General features: G+C 32.8%; 2 protein-coding genes across 3 annotated transcripts in view; one reads left to right on the top strand and one right to left on the bottom strand.

Annotated features, from left to right (window-relative positions):
- LOC124362580 (phospholipase D1) overlaps positions 1-1,755 on the bottom strand; it is an 84,948-nt gene extending 83,193 nt beyond the window's left edge. Inside the window, exon 1 of one of the 2 annotated variants that reach the window (XM_046817214.1) lies at positions 1,221-1,755. In XM_046817214.1, coding sequence (XP_046673170.1) covers positions 1,221-1,362 — 142 coding nt within the window. In that variant the 5' untranslated portion in view covers positions 1,363-1,755. The remainder of the gene's footprint in view (positions 1-1,220) is intronic. The other variant, XM_046817215.1, reaches the window with a different exon arrangement.
- A 6,328-nt stretch (positions 1,756-8,083) lies between these two features.
- Positions 8,084-17,552, top strand: LOC124362579 (juvenile hormone esterase-like). The gene is made up of 10 exons (XM_046817212.1): positions 8,084-8,366; positions 8,459-8,611; positions 8,693-8,843; positions 8,985-9,170; positions 9,717-9,910; positions 10,360-10,522; positions 11,162-11,343; positions 13,069-13,204; positions 15,657-15,786; positions 17,371-17,552. The coding sequence occupies exons 1-10, from the start codon at positions 8,133-8,135 to the stop codon at positions 17,534-17,536; spliced, it is 1,695 nt and encodes a 564-aa protein (XP_046673168.1). The 5' UTR covers positions 8,084-8,132; the 3' UTR covers positions 17,537-17,552.
- Positions 17,553-17,559: the final 7 nt, after the last annotated feature.

Genomic DNA, 17,559 nt, shown 5'->3' with positions numbered 1-17,559 from the left:
TATATCTAAGACTGCTCACAACAATTCAGAACTGAAAGTTTAAAAATGTTTCACAAAAAATACTTTTAATTAGTGTTGATATTAGAAAAAATGTACTATAACTAGAATATTAATTTTACAGTAGGAAATACGTTTGCACATACTTACATAATATTAAAATGAGAACATCTTCTCACTACTTAAGTCTATATCATACATTTTCTTCAAAAAAGTACAAAAAATCTTTGTCAACAAAATAATTTATTATTTACAAAATATATACATTTGTCCCCGTCAATTCTAACATGTGTGTTTAGGGAAGTACTATGGTTGGACACTAAACTGAACAAAATTGATTACATATAGTCTTATTTACTTCTAAAATAGCCCTAAAAAGTTTAAACAGACTTTTCAAGTTAAAAATAACTTTTAAAAGATGTTTTTCTCGAACGGCTGATCAATCGGTCATTGGCGCTTTTCGCCCGGACCTCGGCAGTCCGATCGATCGAACGTTGGTGTTTTTCGACTAGACTTCGACGGTCCGATCAACCGGACGTTGGCGTCCAAAGGGTTAAGTGTCAGGTTTTGGTTCATTTACTTTACAACCAAATTTATTACTTTGTTTGAATTAAATGTAAACAATATTATAAAAATGTATACTGCTATAATTGTTCAAATACATTAAAAAGAGCTAAGAATAATTAATAGTAAATAACTATAATTAGAATATTATAGTTTGGGTATTTCCTATTGATAATTGGGTTTTATTATTCAATTGGTGTCGTTGATGACACCAATCGAATAATAAAACCAAATTATCAAGATAGTTAATACTCAAACTATAAAATTCTAATTATAGTTATTTACTATTAATTATTCCTAGCCAAATGGATGTAATGGTTGGAGTGATTAGATGTATGACTGAATCTTTGGCGTTGCTTTTGAAAGTTAATTTATTAGCTTATGCCTAATCTGGAGTCTTGATTAAGGGTAATACTTCCTGACTCAAGCTTTAGACAGAGAGTGCTCCATGATAGGAAATATTAAAGAAAGGGAGGGATTTCCCTAAACAGAATTCTTTTGTTTTCCTTATGTAAATAATATTAGACTAAAACTACTGCTGTTAAGAAATCAATTACTAGGCTACTTAATTCATTAAGCAGTTATACATAATTATGTCATCTTAAAAGATTTCCAAGTATCAGTTGTAAAATATCAAACATTAAATTCATATGTATTACCTAAAGGAAGTTCTTCTGGTTCATATTTGTTGCCAGAGGTGGTAATTGTGTAAGGAACTAATGAACTGTCATCAATATCTGGAATGGCTAAATATTCGTCATATTCAGAATCTATTGAAGACGGTCCCGCTACAAATGCCATGTTTTATATCACAATATGGTCAAATAATACTGATAACTACACTAACACACACTCAGACGAAGGCATTTTAGTAGTTGAAAAAGCCAAAAAGTTACTTCTTTTGTTTTGCATAGCACTAAAAATTAAAAAAAGTTAATTAAAAAATCTTTTTCAATAAACCAACTTGATTTTATCACTTTCATTTTACTATTATAAACACATTTCACTAGAAACATACACCTAAACTTTCAAACTCCAACAACAGCAAGTACTGTATTGCAACACGGCGCTTGTGTGCACTTAGCCTGTGAGTAATCTAGCCTCTAGCAGTATTACAACAATTACGTCCGAACAAATGAACCAAAATAACAGCTGACTAGCTGACAAGTATCTGTCATTCGATGAAATGTCCTTCACAGCTACTCATTGGACAAACCAATGCCACTTTGATACCAACCAAACTCCTGGTTGACTATACGTCATACCCAGAGGAACATACATACTATTAACTAGATGGATAGTCAAAGATATGTTTAATTTTCTGAAACATAATCAAAGATACACCGAAGGGTTACATGTGAGTACGTTTAACCCTCCTTAACACGCGCAACATAGAGTTTCATCAACATACATGTGTGAAATATAACTCCACTATTAATATATTTCTCACTTGCTAAACAAATTCCAATTTTATAAAGCTTTTATACACTTTTTTAATATTTAAACACCTAATTGTGTATTTACACATGATTTTTGTGATTTTGAATTTGTGTATGTATGTGTATTTAGTAATGAAAACCCAACCACACGGTTTTGATGAAACAGTTAGTTTATTCATTTCATGTAACTAACATTATAATAAAAAATAACCACATGATGAAATAATATAATTGATAATAATAAACATTATTGCCATAATCATCACAGTCCCTACACATATAGCTTTCAATAAATCATCAAGTCTTGTATGAGATAGCTTCCTGCGAGCCTGCGAGAAAATTCAGCCTTAAACAGATCTTCAAGTCAACAACACTTATATCACTTGCGTCTCGGGATCTAATAAGATTGGAGCGTTGGCTAAAAATATAAATGTTTGTAAATCCCAGTATCTCCTATAACATTTCATCATTAAAAAAAATAGATCCAATGCGTCCAAAGGGCTTTCAGCATTAGGCGCGAACGTCAGGTAGATGTCGAAGAAGATCACTCGGTTTTTTTCTGACTTTCGAATTGTATCCGGTGTCATTCTTCATAGAGTTCTATCGTCTGCGACATACAGCTCATTAGTATTAACATTACTTATTACCGGATTACCACGAGTGTCCTTCCTCGTTTTCAAGAATATCTTAATTGAAAACTTCCTCTTTGTTGCTGTCTTTAGCGGACTCCTCTCTAATTGAATTGTAATCGCTTTCATGGATATGTTCTCCTTCTGAATCATCCGATGCCCAATTTCATCTCCTAGTAGTCGAAGAATGTGCTCTTCATCCTAATTGTTAATGCATCTGAAACCAAATAAAAAGTGTAATACAAAGTAATTAGGTACGGACTTTGAAATGCCTATTTATTGTTTCGAGAACTTTTTCGTGAATAAAACAATACTCAGGCTATATAATCAAATTTGCACATTTTATGTATCGAAATAACTTTCACCTTAAAAGCACTTAGGTTTTCGATTAAACGTGATGAGAGATGACTCTAATGATGAATTAAGTGTTAAACACCGCGGAGCGATACTCCGTTATATCAGATAACCTAAAGATCGCTTGCGAAACGTCATTCCACAGGGATGTTTTCACAGCTCAGTCACGACTAAAAATACACACCCCAACAACCGCGCCTCTCCTTTCTACAGATGGAAGGGAAAGCTATTCGCTAGCTCAACGCTCAACCCATTCTGACCACTAATCTAACAACAAATAAGCCAGCGGAGTGTCGCTCCCCGGCGCGTGCGGTGGAGGGTTAAACATTGCTATACTGCTGTAAAGTTTTCTGTAGGCATTTATTTATGATGACATATTAGAAATATTTATGGTTACTCCGTAATCTATCTCCATAACTCATACCTGTTCTGTACTACTGAAATAGAAATGTAAACCAAGACAGTCTTTATAATAATTTGAGAAGAAGATTAGAAAATATTTCTAGTTTTCAAACTGATATATTATGGAATCCTTGTCATGTTTGGCTGACACTGACTATGGAAACGAACGAAAAACTTCCATCTAGATTATACCTATCACGTAACAGATCATAACTGTAGAGGATCTGATCACTAATAATAAACTCGCCTGAATAAAAATTAGGTAGCAGAAAAGGAACTGAACTATCTTACTAATTAATTTAAAATCTAATAAATAAGTACAGTATATTATAACAAGCTGACAAATTGCGCAACGCAAATGAAATTATTTCAGTAGATATCAAAATAAATAATCTAGTTGATGATAATCAACATTAATGACATACAATAATTTAGGGAAACTGATGCAATTATGAACATAAAAAAGAACTGTTTATTGTAAAACTATATTGTCCAATTTTATGTAACTAATTAGTGTCGTATGAGGTTAGCAATTCATTAGCAAAATCGGCAAAACAGTCATAAAGATTGAGATATATGACCGAGGGCAGTGGCAGCGTAAGGGGAGCATATGGTCGTTGACTTTCCAGAGAATAGATCTTGCATTCATATGGAGATTGTGTAGCAGAAATTTTGTTAGATATAGCAAATTCTGTTCTTTCGAGCATGGACAGCGCTATTATACTAAATCTATTGTTTAGACTTCTAACGGAATTGTTTCCCACTCGCACTGTATTCTATCCTGCGGTCTTTTTTCCGACCCTTCTTCACCGGTGGGACTCCAGGGATATGGGAGGTTGGGTGGTTTCTGGTGGGATTTAAGATTTCCGCTCTTCAGCTCCTCTGCAATTACTCCTAGCCAAGGGATGTCACTTTGTGTGTATGAGATTGTGAGGTCAGCAGTGCAGTCCTCATTGGTTATGCATGGAAATACGCCGCAGCCCACTGTATTGTATTGTTTGGGGCCAGCCTTCCCCAGCAGTTTCCATTTCCTGGTGAACAAAATTTCATTCATCTTGTGTAGAGCTTCAGCACTCAAGTATTCTGTAAAATTTTCTCCTACTGCAGTGTGGTCCCCGTGGATACCATCGAAAAGAGTAATTTATTTTGTGCGAATGTCCACTGTGATTAACACCCAATGCCAAATGTTTCCACAAAATAGGACACTAAGAGCATGTTGAAATAAAATATGTCTACCTTCTTTGTTCATCTGGCGACGGAACTGTAGCTCCGAGTGGACTTTATTTATATAATTTGTATTGCACACAAAGATGGTGGACCATTTGGGGCTTGGTTCCTCTTACTTGGAGCAAGTTAATGTATGCAGTAATTACCTTATCGCCCTCTCCCGTTGTTGAAGATTGTAGAATGATACTCACTGGTTAGCTCCATCGACGTTGCTCTTAGTAGCTCACGACTCAGACTCTCTGTATTTGGTCAATGCTGGTTTTATTCGCTAGATGCCAATAGTTTAACAACGTTTATACTTTAAACCAACTTGAATACTTTTTCATAATGTTTAATGACTTAAGTCTTTGCCATGGATTTTCGCGTGTTTGACACTTGTGTTTACTTCAACTACTACTGGAATTTTGATTAAATTGTTGATCCGGGAAATACATGCCATGTCATCACATTAGTGTTTTAATGGCCACAGTATAATCTTTGAAACTTTTATTGTGTCTTTGGGTCCTCCCAATTTCGATATCTAATTTTTCACTGAACCTCCTCGGTAGGAACTGCAGTTCAAAGCATTTCAAATATTCATCCCAAGTCTTCCACAATGATTTATAATTACGGTACCACAGGAGTGCTTTCCTTTTTAGTAATTCGGGTAAAGCTACAAAGAGGTGGTCAGAACTAGTATTATATGCTTCTATAAGGTCATTCAGTCTTTCTAAAATAGTATTAAATATTTAGCCCTATCAAGTTCCATTTCCGTACTATATTGAATATATCTATGCTTTCACAGGAGGACAAGTAGATTGAGTTTTGTTTCGAAGTGCTTGGATAGTTGATTCTAGATACTTGAGCAGTGTTTGATTGATATTCTCATTTTATGAATTGGCTAAGGATCTTTCATCTTCCATTACTGTGTCAGCGGTGAGAAGGCCAAATTTGATCAATTCTTCACTATTATTTTTATTAGATTGATAATCCATGAGATCGTTGGATATTTTTTATTTTGGGTGGTCACATTGCTCTTGGAGTCCGAGTCACAGTCTTGACATTTTTGAACCAACTTTTAAGGATTTCACCATTTTTATATAACTAGTAGAAACAGTGTCATCAACTGTACCTAAAATACTTTATACCCTGTTCGGGCGCCAAAATCTGTGAGGGAGTCTTCCCTCTCGCACTAGTGTTCTATCCTGCGGGAAAACCCATCTTCGCAGTAAGGTGATTATATCCTGGGTTACTAAAGTAAAATGAGAAAAACAGTTTAAATGCGACACGGGTTTACTTAATTAAATGCTATTCCCTGTCTATGTGCAATATATACAGATGAGCTCTATTTTTTAACTCCAATACATGTATGTACAACTTGGTGTTTCCTTGAGAACTCCCTTGGGAGCTTGGGTATCGAACCATGATCTCGTCAGTTCTGGGATCGACTAGTAGCCCCTGTAAACTCCTTAACCTCAGTTGAAGTGCCCAAGATCTAGTAAAGCTCTCCCTTGACCACACAGCCCTCGGCATGCCCTGTTTCATCTTGGCTTGGAAAGCAAAGAAAATTAAGTCAGTTATAGTACAAGTCATATTTTTGGGAGATGGTTTGAGGGTAAACTGAAAAGAAAATGAGTGCATGATAGATGATAAGAAAGAAGCCAGTCAGTTCAGCTCAGCCTAATCTGAAATTGTTAGAGGACAAAAAGTAGATCAGGCAATTACCAGGTGCGTGTGCACAGAACTGAATGATTGGTGTGCGTGGATGATGAGAGAAGGTGGCTGTGAGTGTTGTGTGGACGCACTAACTTGGAGCATGAAGACCCCACCACTTTGCACCCAAATTGTACTGAACCATCGACGTTGTACTGTACCGATTCTTCTAGTTATTGTTTTTGATCAGATTCTTGCAAAAATCCATGAGGACAGTCAGAATAAGGAATAGCCTTCAGAATTCAAATAGAAAAGATGGATCAGCCTCACCTTGAAAAAAATTATGAATTCGGTCATTACAACCAGTTAAGCTATGCTCGAACACTTCAAACAGTTAATTTAATATTTAAATAACAGTTTAACAATGCAGTTTTTAAAGCTAAGCAGGATTATAGGGAACACCTTCAGTCCTGAGAAAAAACAATCCACTCATAGTCTTAGTTTTAAAAATGACATGTTTAAGAATTATTGTGTGAGTACTTTTAAAACGTAACACCCCCATAGTCGACAACTAAGTATTGGAACATCTTTATATTTGTTTTAACCATTCTAGATATAGCAGTAAACTTAACACATCAACTGCACATAAATATCTACTTTTCGATACAAATATCTTATTTTTTCATCATATCAGGGGGCAGATCCTAGCCGTCAAGGAGGCAGAAGAAAATCTTAAATTAGGGCGTAGGTCAACTAAGTATAGTGCATCAAATTAAAGCTTTCCATTAAGAGAATACAATGCCACATATCCGTCCTCAAATGGTTCAGTCTATTGAAATATTGCCTATATTGTTCCTTATATCCAATGTCAATTGTCTGGGTTTACTGTTATAAGTAATTATGAGGATGACAACAAAGCTTATGTTTGTAAGTTTAAATTGGTGCCATTCTGTATAGATGGAACCATTACTTTAAACTACCATTCTCAACATGCTATGAACTGCAAAATTTAGATGTTGGGTATTTTAAAACTTAAAAATAAACTTTAGTAGACTGTATAGCTCCTAAACGAGTAAGTTAAAAAATTGCAGACACAAAATATTTGAAAATGTAATATTACATCAAAAATTGGAAGAAAATATAAAGTGTTCAATAAGATATTTTTAAGTTAATTATCATATTGGAAGATGGCAACATTTTAAAATTCTAAATGCATATTTTTAATTGTCACTAATAAAATAAGTACATTCTCCATATCAATTTTCCTGTAGTCATTTTAAAGATGACCGTGGTGGCACAGTTAAAATAGACATTGTGGATTGAAAATAAAAACACAGCAGTGGTTGGTTCCTTAAAACATTATTTTATCTTATTATAAAACAAAACATCAGCTGCAGACAACATAAAGATTGATACTCCAAATGTATAATTTGCGTACTTGATAATACAATGTTATTTTAAATTTATTATATGCTATCATAGATTTATTGTATAACTTTCCTTCAATTTTACAAATTATACTGAAATTAATGCCAGGGAGAAGTCATTTGTTTCTTATATTATGTGCCTAAAAATCTTTAAATTGCACATAATTCATTTTTTGGTTCTGGTTTACGTATTAATATTTTATATTGAAGACATCTCAATGCCAATACAAGCCTTAATTACTAATTTGAATTTAAGATAAAAAGATTTTAATATACACAGTTTCCTTCCAAATCTCTGTGACATAGATAGTGATGAATAATAAAGATGGATAAACTTATTGTTTTGACAAAACATTGACATTTGACCGTGATCTTGACACATCACTGCACTGATAGTTTTATCAACTGATATTGTATCCAAACATTGGAAAGTTTATCCAACAGATAGCATTGATCTTATTATGTCATTTTATGGTGCTACTAGCTCCATTATGCTCTGTCTAGTTGTCTTGTCAATAATTGTGACTGCGGTTCTTGGATGTAATTCTGCCCTTCATCGGTACCCTCCTCCTGTAACATCTGTCTCTCAAGGTCATCTGCGGGGTACATGGGTCAACACCAGGGGCGGTCGCAGTGTAGCAGCCTTCTTGGGAGTTCCGTATGCCACTCCTCCTATAGGCTCTCTGCGATTCAAAGTTAGTTACAATTGATTCAAATTCTTTACAAGACAAACACTTTAGATGAACTCTGCTTATACAACTTCACTTTAATCGGTTTTGTATTACAGACTGCTGTCGAACTAAAGCCTTGGATGGGAGTTTATGATGCAGGAAGTGATGGACCTGCCTGTATACAACGTAGCCTATCTGCCAAGATTCCATTGATGCCTACCACTTATGGCAGTGAAGATTGCCTATACCTTAATTTGTTTTCACCAAATGTAAGTGGCCAAAATAAATGTAGTGAATTATATTCTTAATTTCAAGGATTTTATAATAAGTTTCAATTTGTGTACATACAGATAACACCCGAAGCAAAACTTCCAGTCGCAGTGTTCATTCATGGAGGGTATTTTGAAGTGGGAGCCAGCAAATCATTTTTGTACGGGCCACAATATCTCCTGGATGAGGACATTGTTCTGGTTACTGTTAACTACAGATTGGGAATCCTGGGTAAGTAAAGAATTCCTACTATATTACAGTAAATATATCTTTTATGATGTATTTAGAAAAATTATATTTGAGGATTTTGTGTGATTGAGTTTATTTTAAAACAAGAGTCTCCTTGATGATTGTTCATAGTTTGGCATTCAGGTTTCTTGTCCTTGGATGACCCAGCGTTACCCGGTAACCTCGGACTTAAGGATCAGAGAGCAGCACTTAGGTGGCTGCGAGACAACTTATCTCAGTTTGGAGGTGACCCTCAAGCTGTCACATTGTTTGGAGAGAGTGCAGGAGCTGCTAGTGTTCATTACCACATGAAATTTACTGCTCACGAAGGTAGTATACACTTTCAAAACAAGTATGTACACAAATAAAAAGTTCCAAGTGCACTTCTATTTCTTAATACTTTTAAGGGGATTCAGGCATTGCATTGTAGAGCTGTAGAATGCAAGTTTTCTTTAGGTTTTTTAGAAAAAAAAAAAAACGCTTTATGAGCTAGGATCTCAATATTATTTGTCCTCCACAACCTGTATTTGCTGCGCTTGGAGAATGCAATAAATTATTGAGGATTTCTTTTGACAAACTATACACAATTGGGAATATAGAAACAAGGAAAAGTTAAGATTTTGTTGTGCTTGAAAAATTTCAGGCAGGACTATCTGTAATATTTTTGAAAACTAATTTCTAAGCTTTTTTGAAGCTTAAATACAAAGTGTGTCCAAAAACCATATTGCAACAGCATATACGGATGCGGAAAAGTTAAACCACAATAAGCTGTCAAGAGTACCCTAGAGTCAGCAACTTGTACTTTGAAATGCTATTAGTTTCTCAGAGAGGAAGTAACTATTTCTTTCCTTTAATTAAATTTTATGTTTGGTACAGGTTTGTTTAGGGCAGGTATATGCAACAGTGGATCTGCTTTGGCTCCCTGGGCCCTTCATCAGTCAAGCTCGCAGCGTGCTCTGGTGGAGTTGGTGGTGAAACACACTAATTGCCCTCAAACCCCAAAACAGCTTCTTGACTGTCTTCGACAGCTGCCATCCTCACAATTTCAGGAGCTGTTGCACATCGCCAAGGTCAGATCAAGTTATATCTCATACATAGTATATGATTTAAATTTGACAATAGGAATTTATTGGCCATTACGGTGTATAGTTATAAGTATGCCACATAACTTATGTTCAAATAAATTGTACACTGTCTATTTTTATACATAAATATATTCATTAAACAACAGTTCATTGAAAATGAGCTTTGTTTAAAATTTTTGTACTTTATAATTTGGGAAAATGAATTTATGCATAAAATTATTGATAAAGACGGTACAAAATTATTGGTTAACATTAGAGGATGAATTTATCTTTAATGAGTCATACATATTTTAAAGCTAGATCTGATCTCATACTGATGTACTTTCTGTCTGATTCATCCTCTTGGTAGTTTTCCGTTTTTAAACATATTACACACAATAAATTACAGCATTAATATGAATTACTACAAAAATATTGAAATATGTCTACTGTAGCGGAATGACATTTCCTTGCAAGAGAGGGTGACAATGGTGGGTCCAGTAGTAGAGGTGGAGGGAGTGACGGACCCTCTGGTCACACAACACCCCTGGAATCTGACGACTCACCTTCCATTTTTACTGGGGTCCAATGAAATGGAGGGACTGTTCTGGCTTGTTGGTAAGATTAGGGGTTCCTTTCTAAACATTATAATTTCTCAATAATATTGCATATAGTATGTGTTCTTATCATTTCAACAGCTCTTATATACTGTAAAGAATATTTACTTTTTCTATAGATCAGACAGCCATGAGGGTTACCTTGTTGCATATCCGAATGTCACTTAACTGGATTCATACTTGATTACCAGTAGCTATTATCGGTACAAGGAATCAGTAATCACTTTGAGTTGTTCCAGGTCAAAAGACAAACAACATGTATACATTACGATTGGAATTGAAATATCCAAGCATGAGTAAGGAGATAATACTGGTTTATTCAAAATGTTTATACTAGGAACACATTTTATAGAAACTATTGTCGAATAAGTATTTAAAACATAAAACGGCAATAGTTATTATTAGTTTACGGCTATGTTAAATTCATCTCCTATTGCCTATATTATAAATGATTAACAATGGGAGATGCTCAAAGACAAATAAATGAATTATTTATACATAGTAATTTACAGTATAACATATTTCTGATTTGATTTATTTTATGTAATAGTGTACCCAATACAAATAATATTTTGGTAATGTTAAAGAAATAATTTCCAAATAAGAATCTGTACAAATTTTAACATTATTTGTTTTTCAGATATTGAGAAAGATAAATCTGACAAAAAATTTGAAAAGCTCAGTTTGAACTACAGCACTATATTGCCTTTTAATTTACATTTCGACAACACACAAGATCCCTCTCGGATGGCTGCAAAACTCAGACAATTCTATTTTAACAAAGGAAACATAGATCGGAAACACTTCAGTAAACTGGTGGACGTAAGTACAAAAATTAAAGGTACTTAAAATTTGTTATTATCCTTACATGAATGAGTAATGTCCTCTTGAGTCATCCTTGATTAGTATCTAACCAGAAATATCACTGATCTTTCAATTCAATCATGTCAGATTGATTCAGAAAAAAGACTTTTGGTTTGCTAGTTCAAACCACATTTTGCTCACCATACTCCCTCATTGGGAAATGTCTACCGCAAGTCTATACAATAGTTCCAATAATTCCACCAGACGGACTAGCACAAACCCAACTCTTTTGTATAAAGCAAATTAAAACCTTATACACTGTAACCTTTAAGCATATTCAAATTGTAACTGTGAAATAACTGGATTATCAATGCTGCAGCAGCTCACAAACAGAAAGGACTGAGCAATTAATGGTTGGGTTCCACGATTCCCGTCCAATTACAGATCACTCAGTCCAGTATTAGCTTTATCGTTGAAAGAGATACTTATTTTATGCTGTCTTGAAAAAATCCCAAAACTTCATCCAGAAAGGACAAATGATTTTCTGTGAAAATAAATGTAACACTATTTTTGCAAGAGAAATCTTTTGGGCAGTCTAACAATATAATTGTTATAGCATACAAAAGGTTTTTAGATGGTTTGAAAATATTTACAAAGACCCATGCTAAGGGAGCTGGACTTCAGAGAAAGGATCAGAGAGGAAAATTAAGAAGTCACCCAAAATATTCAGGAAGTCAGTCACTTTTGACTATGAGAACAGGGTGTAATCCAAGAATTTAACAAAAATGTTTACGTTCAAGTTCTGACAACTCTATGTATATATATATATATAAGAAAAATGATCCAATATGGAAATATTGTTCATGCATCGTTCATCAGAACAATTCTCTGGTTCACAATGTTTGTCTGTTAAAAAGTTGTTGATCAAATACAACATGTCTGTGTTATACCACCTGCCCCAATAGTCTGGTTCAACTGCCTGCGTGACTTTGCACTGAAGAAAGAAAACAAAGTAGCAAAAGAAGGAGAATGTGTTTATTCTTATTAGTTCTTTCAAATTTCTATTGTTGATGGATGATTTGAAAGGTTAAAAGGATTTTGGACATTTCCCATCATTATATATTTTAATATGTTTCAAGGATGGATTCTATCCTCTTTTTCAGGTATCAAAAACCTGATAAATAAGTTTAAGCAAGCACAAAGCAGTATATGTTGATGAACTTGCCAAAATAAAAACCCCTGAATGACTTTCAGTTCTGAAATACAGAGTAGAAAATTTGCATGAAGCTCTGTAGGGACTAAGAAGGAATGTTTGATAGTGTAGATAGTAATGAATTGAAAACTTTCTAGCTTCAGTCCAGTTTTTCCAAGTCACACCTTGTATGTGTCACTAGTCACTAATGGTTCAACCATATGATTTCGTTTATTAGCATGACGAATTCTACCAGATGAACCACAAGTAACCAAGTCCTTTGTATTTATATTACAAATTATCTAGATTTATAAACTGTGTATTTATTGCCAGCTGCTCTCAGATTGATGAACCTGCAAAATCTAATACCCGATGAACCACAAGGATCTAATTCTTGTGCAAACAGTCAAGTTTGTAACCTGTTGATCTTGTCTGACAACTCTTGAATTTAAACTATGAGTATGTTTACCTGTAAGTCATGTTATCACAAATATAAATATTTTATAAAGAAATTTTGAGTTTATCGTTTATTTATCGTTATGTATTATCAGCTGTTCTCAGATGCATTGTTCAACTATGACCTAGTTCAGTCTGCAAGACATAGCAAAGGCAAAACATACTTCTACCAAATGAATTACCGAGGATCCAACTCAGTTGTAAATCTTCTGGGAAGTAAGAGCAGATATGGTATGTATTCTCAATAAATTTTCGCCATTCATGTTGCAAAAATTAAGCTTAACTCTTTTTAGATACAAAATAAACATTACTTGGAGGCAGTATGGGTAGAACTTAGGTACTATCTTTTATTTGGATGAGTTTGTTAGCCAATATTAACCAATAAAATGTTTCAATACGGCAGCACTTCACATTCAAGCAAAATTTTTAACTCAACTAAATTCTCAACATAGATCCTAATGGATACATTTTATACATATGAGACAATGATGTATATTATGTAATTATAAACAACTTTAATTTTTAAAATATGCAATAATAAACCTTTTGATAACACCTTAACACTTTTTGATATATTTTTTTATTTTGTACAATGTACATTTCAAATTCTAAGCATTCATCATCAGGTACTTGTTTTTTAAATTGTTGGATTTTTTCAATATCTCTTCAGGCTTAAAGATGGTGACCATACAAAGTTTGCAAAAGGAATAGTTACATTTCAGTTATTATGCATTATAACACAAAAAAGGTGTTTTATAATTCACAGTTAATTTACAATGTTTGTTCTTTTGTGTTTTTTATATATATATATATATATATATATATATATATATATATATATATATACTTAAGGTTTCCAGATAGCGGGCATATGAAGTTTTAATTTGTATATAACATTGCGGGAATAATTGTTAACACATACAGACTAAACATTGTACAGAGGCAGTATTTTTATATAGTATGGATGAGTTCGTTAACCTGTCTTAAGAAATAAAACATTTCAAGATGGTGGTCATTCGCTTTTGGGAAAAATTTTTATCCCGAGTATTTCATAAGATAAATAAAAATTGATACTTTACATAAAATTTTTAAGTAATTCCAAGCAAAATTTATTCTTACCTATTTTTAAACCGTTTAAAGTTATAGAAGTATACAATTGAAAGTAAAAGTGAATATGTTTAGAAACATAATTTTGGATTAATTGTAACTAAATCAAGTCCATATTTTTACAATGAAATTTATATGTACAATTTATATAGTAACAGTTTTTTCTTGTAAGATTTTGATGGTATGGACTTCCTTAATATTTGAAAATTTTATGATTATGTTAACATACCAACATGAAGGGTTATTGTCCCATCAGTATTGTGCAAATCAAACATGCATACTAATAATGCATCTTCAGTTTGACATTTCGAAATGATGGCCTCATATAAAATCTACCTTTTTTCCAACTGAGCTAGATGATTTTATTATATATTTTATTATTGGTGAATAGAACTAAGTTTACTCAGTACTTAGTCATTTCCTCAATGGTACAATGACCACAAAATATGTCTAACTTATTATCTGTATTATTTAATACTGTCTAGATATAAATTAACTTGGACTTAAAAATGGAACAAAAAGGTCCTGAAGGAGATGAAAAACTGTTTGATGTTAAATGACTTGTTTTCTTAATATTGTTCTGAGTTACCATGATTGTTTTTAGTAACCTGTTATAAAACACAACATTGAACTATCTCAACTTTTAGGTAGACTTCACAGAATTGTCTGGAATTTACAGTTTCTAGCATTTTCACAGATCATAAACTCCAGAACCCGAAATTACAATAAACAAAACAAATTATAAATAAATATATGTATGTACTTAATTATGCAATACCATATTAGGGTTCTCAGGCAATTTGTAATCATGTTTAGCCTCAGATACTTAGCATTGTATAAATAAACAGACTGGATTATTCAAATCATTTATGTTCCTCCAAGTTTTTAAGTATCTTGTGTTTTCAGATGGTTGCTGTACAAAGGTTTTAGAAATACACAATAACATGGAATCAATACTAGCGAATACATTTACAAATACAATTTGAAACTGGCTAACCAAACTTCACAACAAACCGTCACTACACAATCGTCCATGCTTTTAGAAACAACTTGATATGTTCAAACAGTATCAAGATGATATTTTTAAATTTTATGAGTATACTAATGTGCTTACCATGAGTTGTTATACCTCCAGCAATGCATCTTCAGTTGAACATTTCAAGATGACCATACATGAAATCTACCTTTCTTCAGATTATTTCAGAGAGTATATTTCTAATTGAAGTATAGTTTTATTAATATGAACATTTAAAATAGAAAAACAACTAGTGTACTGTGCTCCTTTTACAATGTTATTAATGTTATTGTGAAAACAACACATAACATATTAGCAGAACCATTTCGCATAAATATTGTTATGTTCTTCGTTTAAAGTGTGTTATTAAAGATGAAAGGATAACAGGATTCTGGACATTTGCCATCGTTATATGTTACAAAATGTGTAACACAAAGTTTTGAGGATTGAAATCTATCCTCTTTCTAATGTGAGGAGAGGGATCATAAATATACATATATGACAATAACATTAAAATTATAATAACATGACAATATTAGTTCTCATGTTCTCTTTTACCAGGTGTTTCACACTTTGATGAGATGTTTTACTTGTTTCCTATCGGAGGATTGCTGTTAAGAAATGAAACTGCATCTGACATTCTGCTCTCTAAACAGTTGGTAAAGATGTGGACTAACTTTATAAAATACCTGTAAGTAGATATGTTCTATATGATTAATGATAAATTAACAAACCATTTTGTTGTGATGAATATTAAATTAATCAAAAAGTCATTTAATGAATGTCTGCAAAAAACATGATTTCAAATTCATAATTAATTCCCCCTTCTTGGTACTTACTAAAATTAATCTGAGAACCTGTACTAGATATCTTAAACTTCCAACACTTGACAAAAGCGACTGAAAATCAAAGAAAGGGAATGAACCTATTTATAGTTCCCCTCCAATATCCCCTTCAACTATCCATGTCTTTTTCATGTTAGTCTAACTTTTTTAAATGTTTGTCTATTGACAACTTATTAGTTTAACTAACTTAAATCATGTTCCTCATGTTGTTAGCTTGTGTTTCTTGATGAAATTGTTTCTCCTTATCAAGCTAATCTTTTGAGTTAGCATTCTGTTGCAGTAAAATTTCAATTCTGTCAATGCATGTTTGTTCATCTATCTTGATTTATTCCAATTTGACTTCCAGTATTGTTAATCTGGACTGTAACTAAAATTATTTTCTTTATATATATATATATATATATGTGTGTGTGTGTGTGTGTGCGTGCATGTGTTTAAGTCTTTCTGTCCTAACAGTCTTTAGTCATACTATACCATTACCATTTTATATACTGATGTTGTGTTACATAAGCTTTTGGAAAATTGTAATTGAGAAATACATCATGAATAAACTGAGAAATATATACAGTAATAATTAAAATTAACAGAAGTTTGATAATCCTCCATCCAGGGTTCAGAGAAGAAATCAGTTTCGTCTTTTCCAAACTCCTTCACAAGTTTCCCGCTAGTTTATATTTTGCCAAAAGTTAACTACCAATAATATAGGTACCCATTATTTATAATTGGGCATTATGAATTAGGTTATGATGTCTATTACATGTAACACACACTCACATATGTTATAATTTTGTCTATAGTGAACTCTGTCATAAGGTTCTCTTAGTACACCATATTGAATGTTGTTTAGATATCAATATAAACATAAAGATATAAATTGTAAGAATTCAACATCTTTATAAGAAGTGACAGCTGCACTAGCAGCCAACTTGATTTAAGGCCAATAACAATTTTAAATTTTGAAATCTTATAATGATTTTATTTTTAGCTGTAGATTTATGGCAGATGTCTTAATTTAAATATATGAATAATAAACATCCAAATGCTTTTTTAGTTTTTTTCAATACTTTACAAGACAAATTACTTTATTTGTGTCATACTGTACAAAAGGGTGAATTTAGGGCCATACGGCCCTGTCATATAATTAACCCTTTATATAATTAAGTTCATATAATTATTTATTATTTTTCTGACTTTATTGGTAATCAGAAAAAAATCATAGTTTTGTATTGTTTAAATGTTTTAAAAGTATACACTATAAGCGAAAACTTGAGTGTTTTAGATGTGTATTAATCTTATTGCTAAATTGGAACATCTCCTATAAATCTAAAACAAAAATTCATTTCACTACTGCCAGCTCTTTATATCACCAGTTACATTGATAACATTATAAGGAATCTTGCATATAACAATATAACACTCTTATTTTCTAGAGACCCAACTCCCAAAGGACTACCAGTGAAGTGGGAATCAGTGTCATCTCCCGATATAGAATATCTCAACATTGGACAAGATGGCTTCAGGATGGAGAAAGGCTTTTTAAAAGATAGAGTGAACTTTTGGGAATCACTTTTAAGTAATGAACTGAAATTGAACTAATAAAACTATTGTATTACGTCTGG

The sequence above is a fragment of the Homalodisca vitripennis genome, chromosome 5, assembly GCF_021130785.1.
Source record: "Homalodisca vitripennis isolate AUS2020 chromosome 5, UT_GWSS_2.1, whole genome shotgun sequence".
NCBI classification, from domain to species: domain Eukaryota; kingdom Metazoa; phylum Arthropoda; class Insecta; order Hemiptera; family Cicadellidae; genus Homalodisca; species Homalodisca vitripennis.
The sequence above is the reverse complement of the archived record's forward strand: the minus strand, read 5'-3'. Positions and strand labels throughout refer to the sequence as shown.

Coding starts and splice junctions, on each gene's coding strand:
- LOC124362579 (XM_046817212.1), top strand. CDS start 8,133: ATGTCATTTTATGGTGCTACTAGCTCCATTATGCTCTGTCTAGTTGTC. Junction 8,844..8,984: donor CTACAGATTGGGAATCCTGG/GTAAGTAAAGAA, acceptor TTTGGCATTCAG/GTTTCTTGTCCTTGGATGAC. Junction 9,911..10,359: donor AGCTGTTGCACATCGCCAAG/GTCAGATCAAGT, acceptor TGTCTACTGTAG/CGGAATGACATTTCCTTGCA.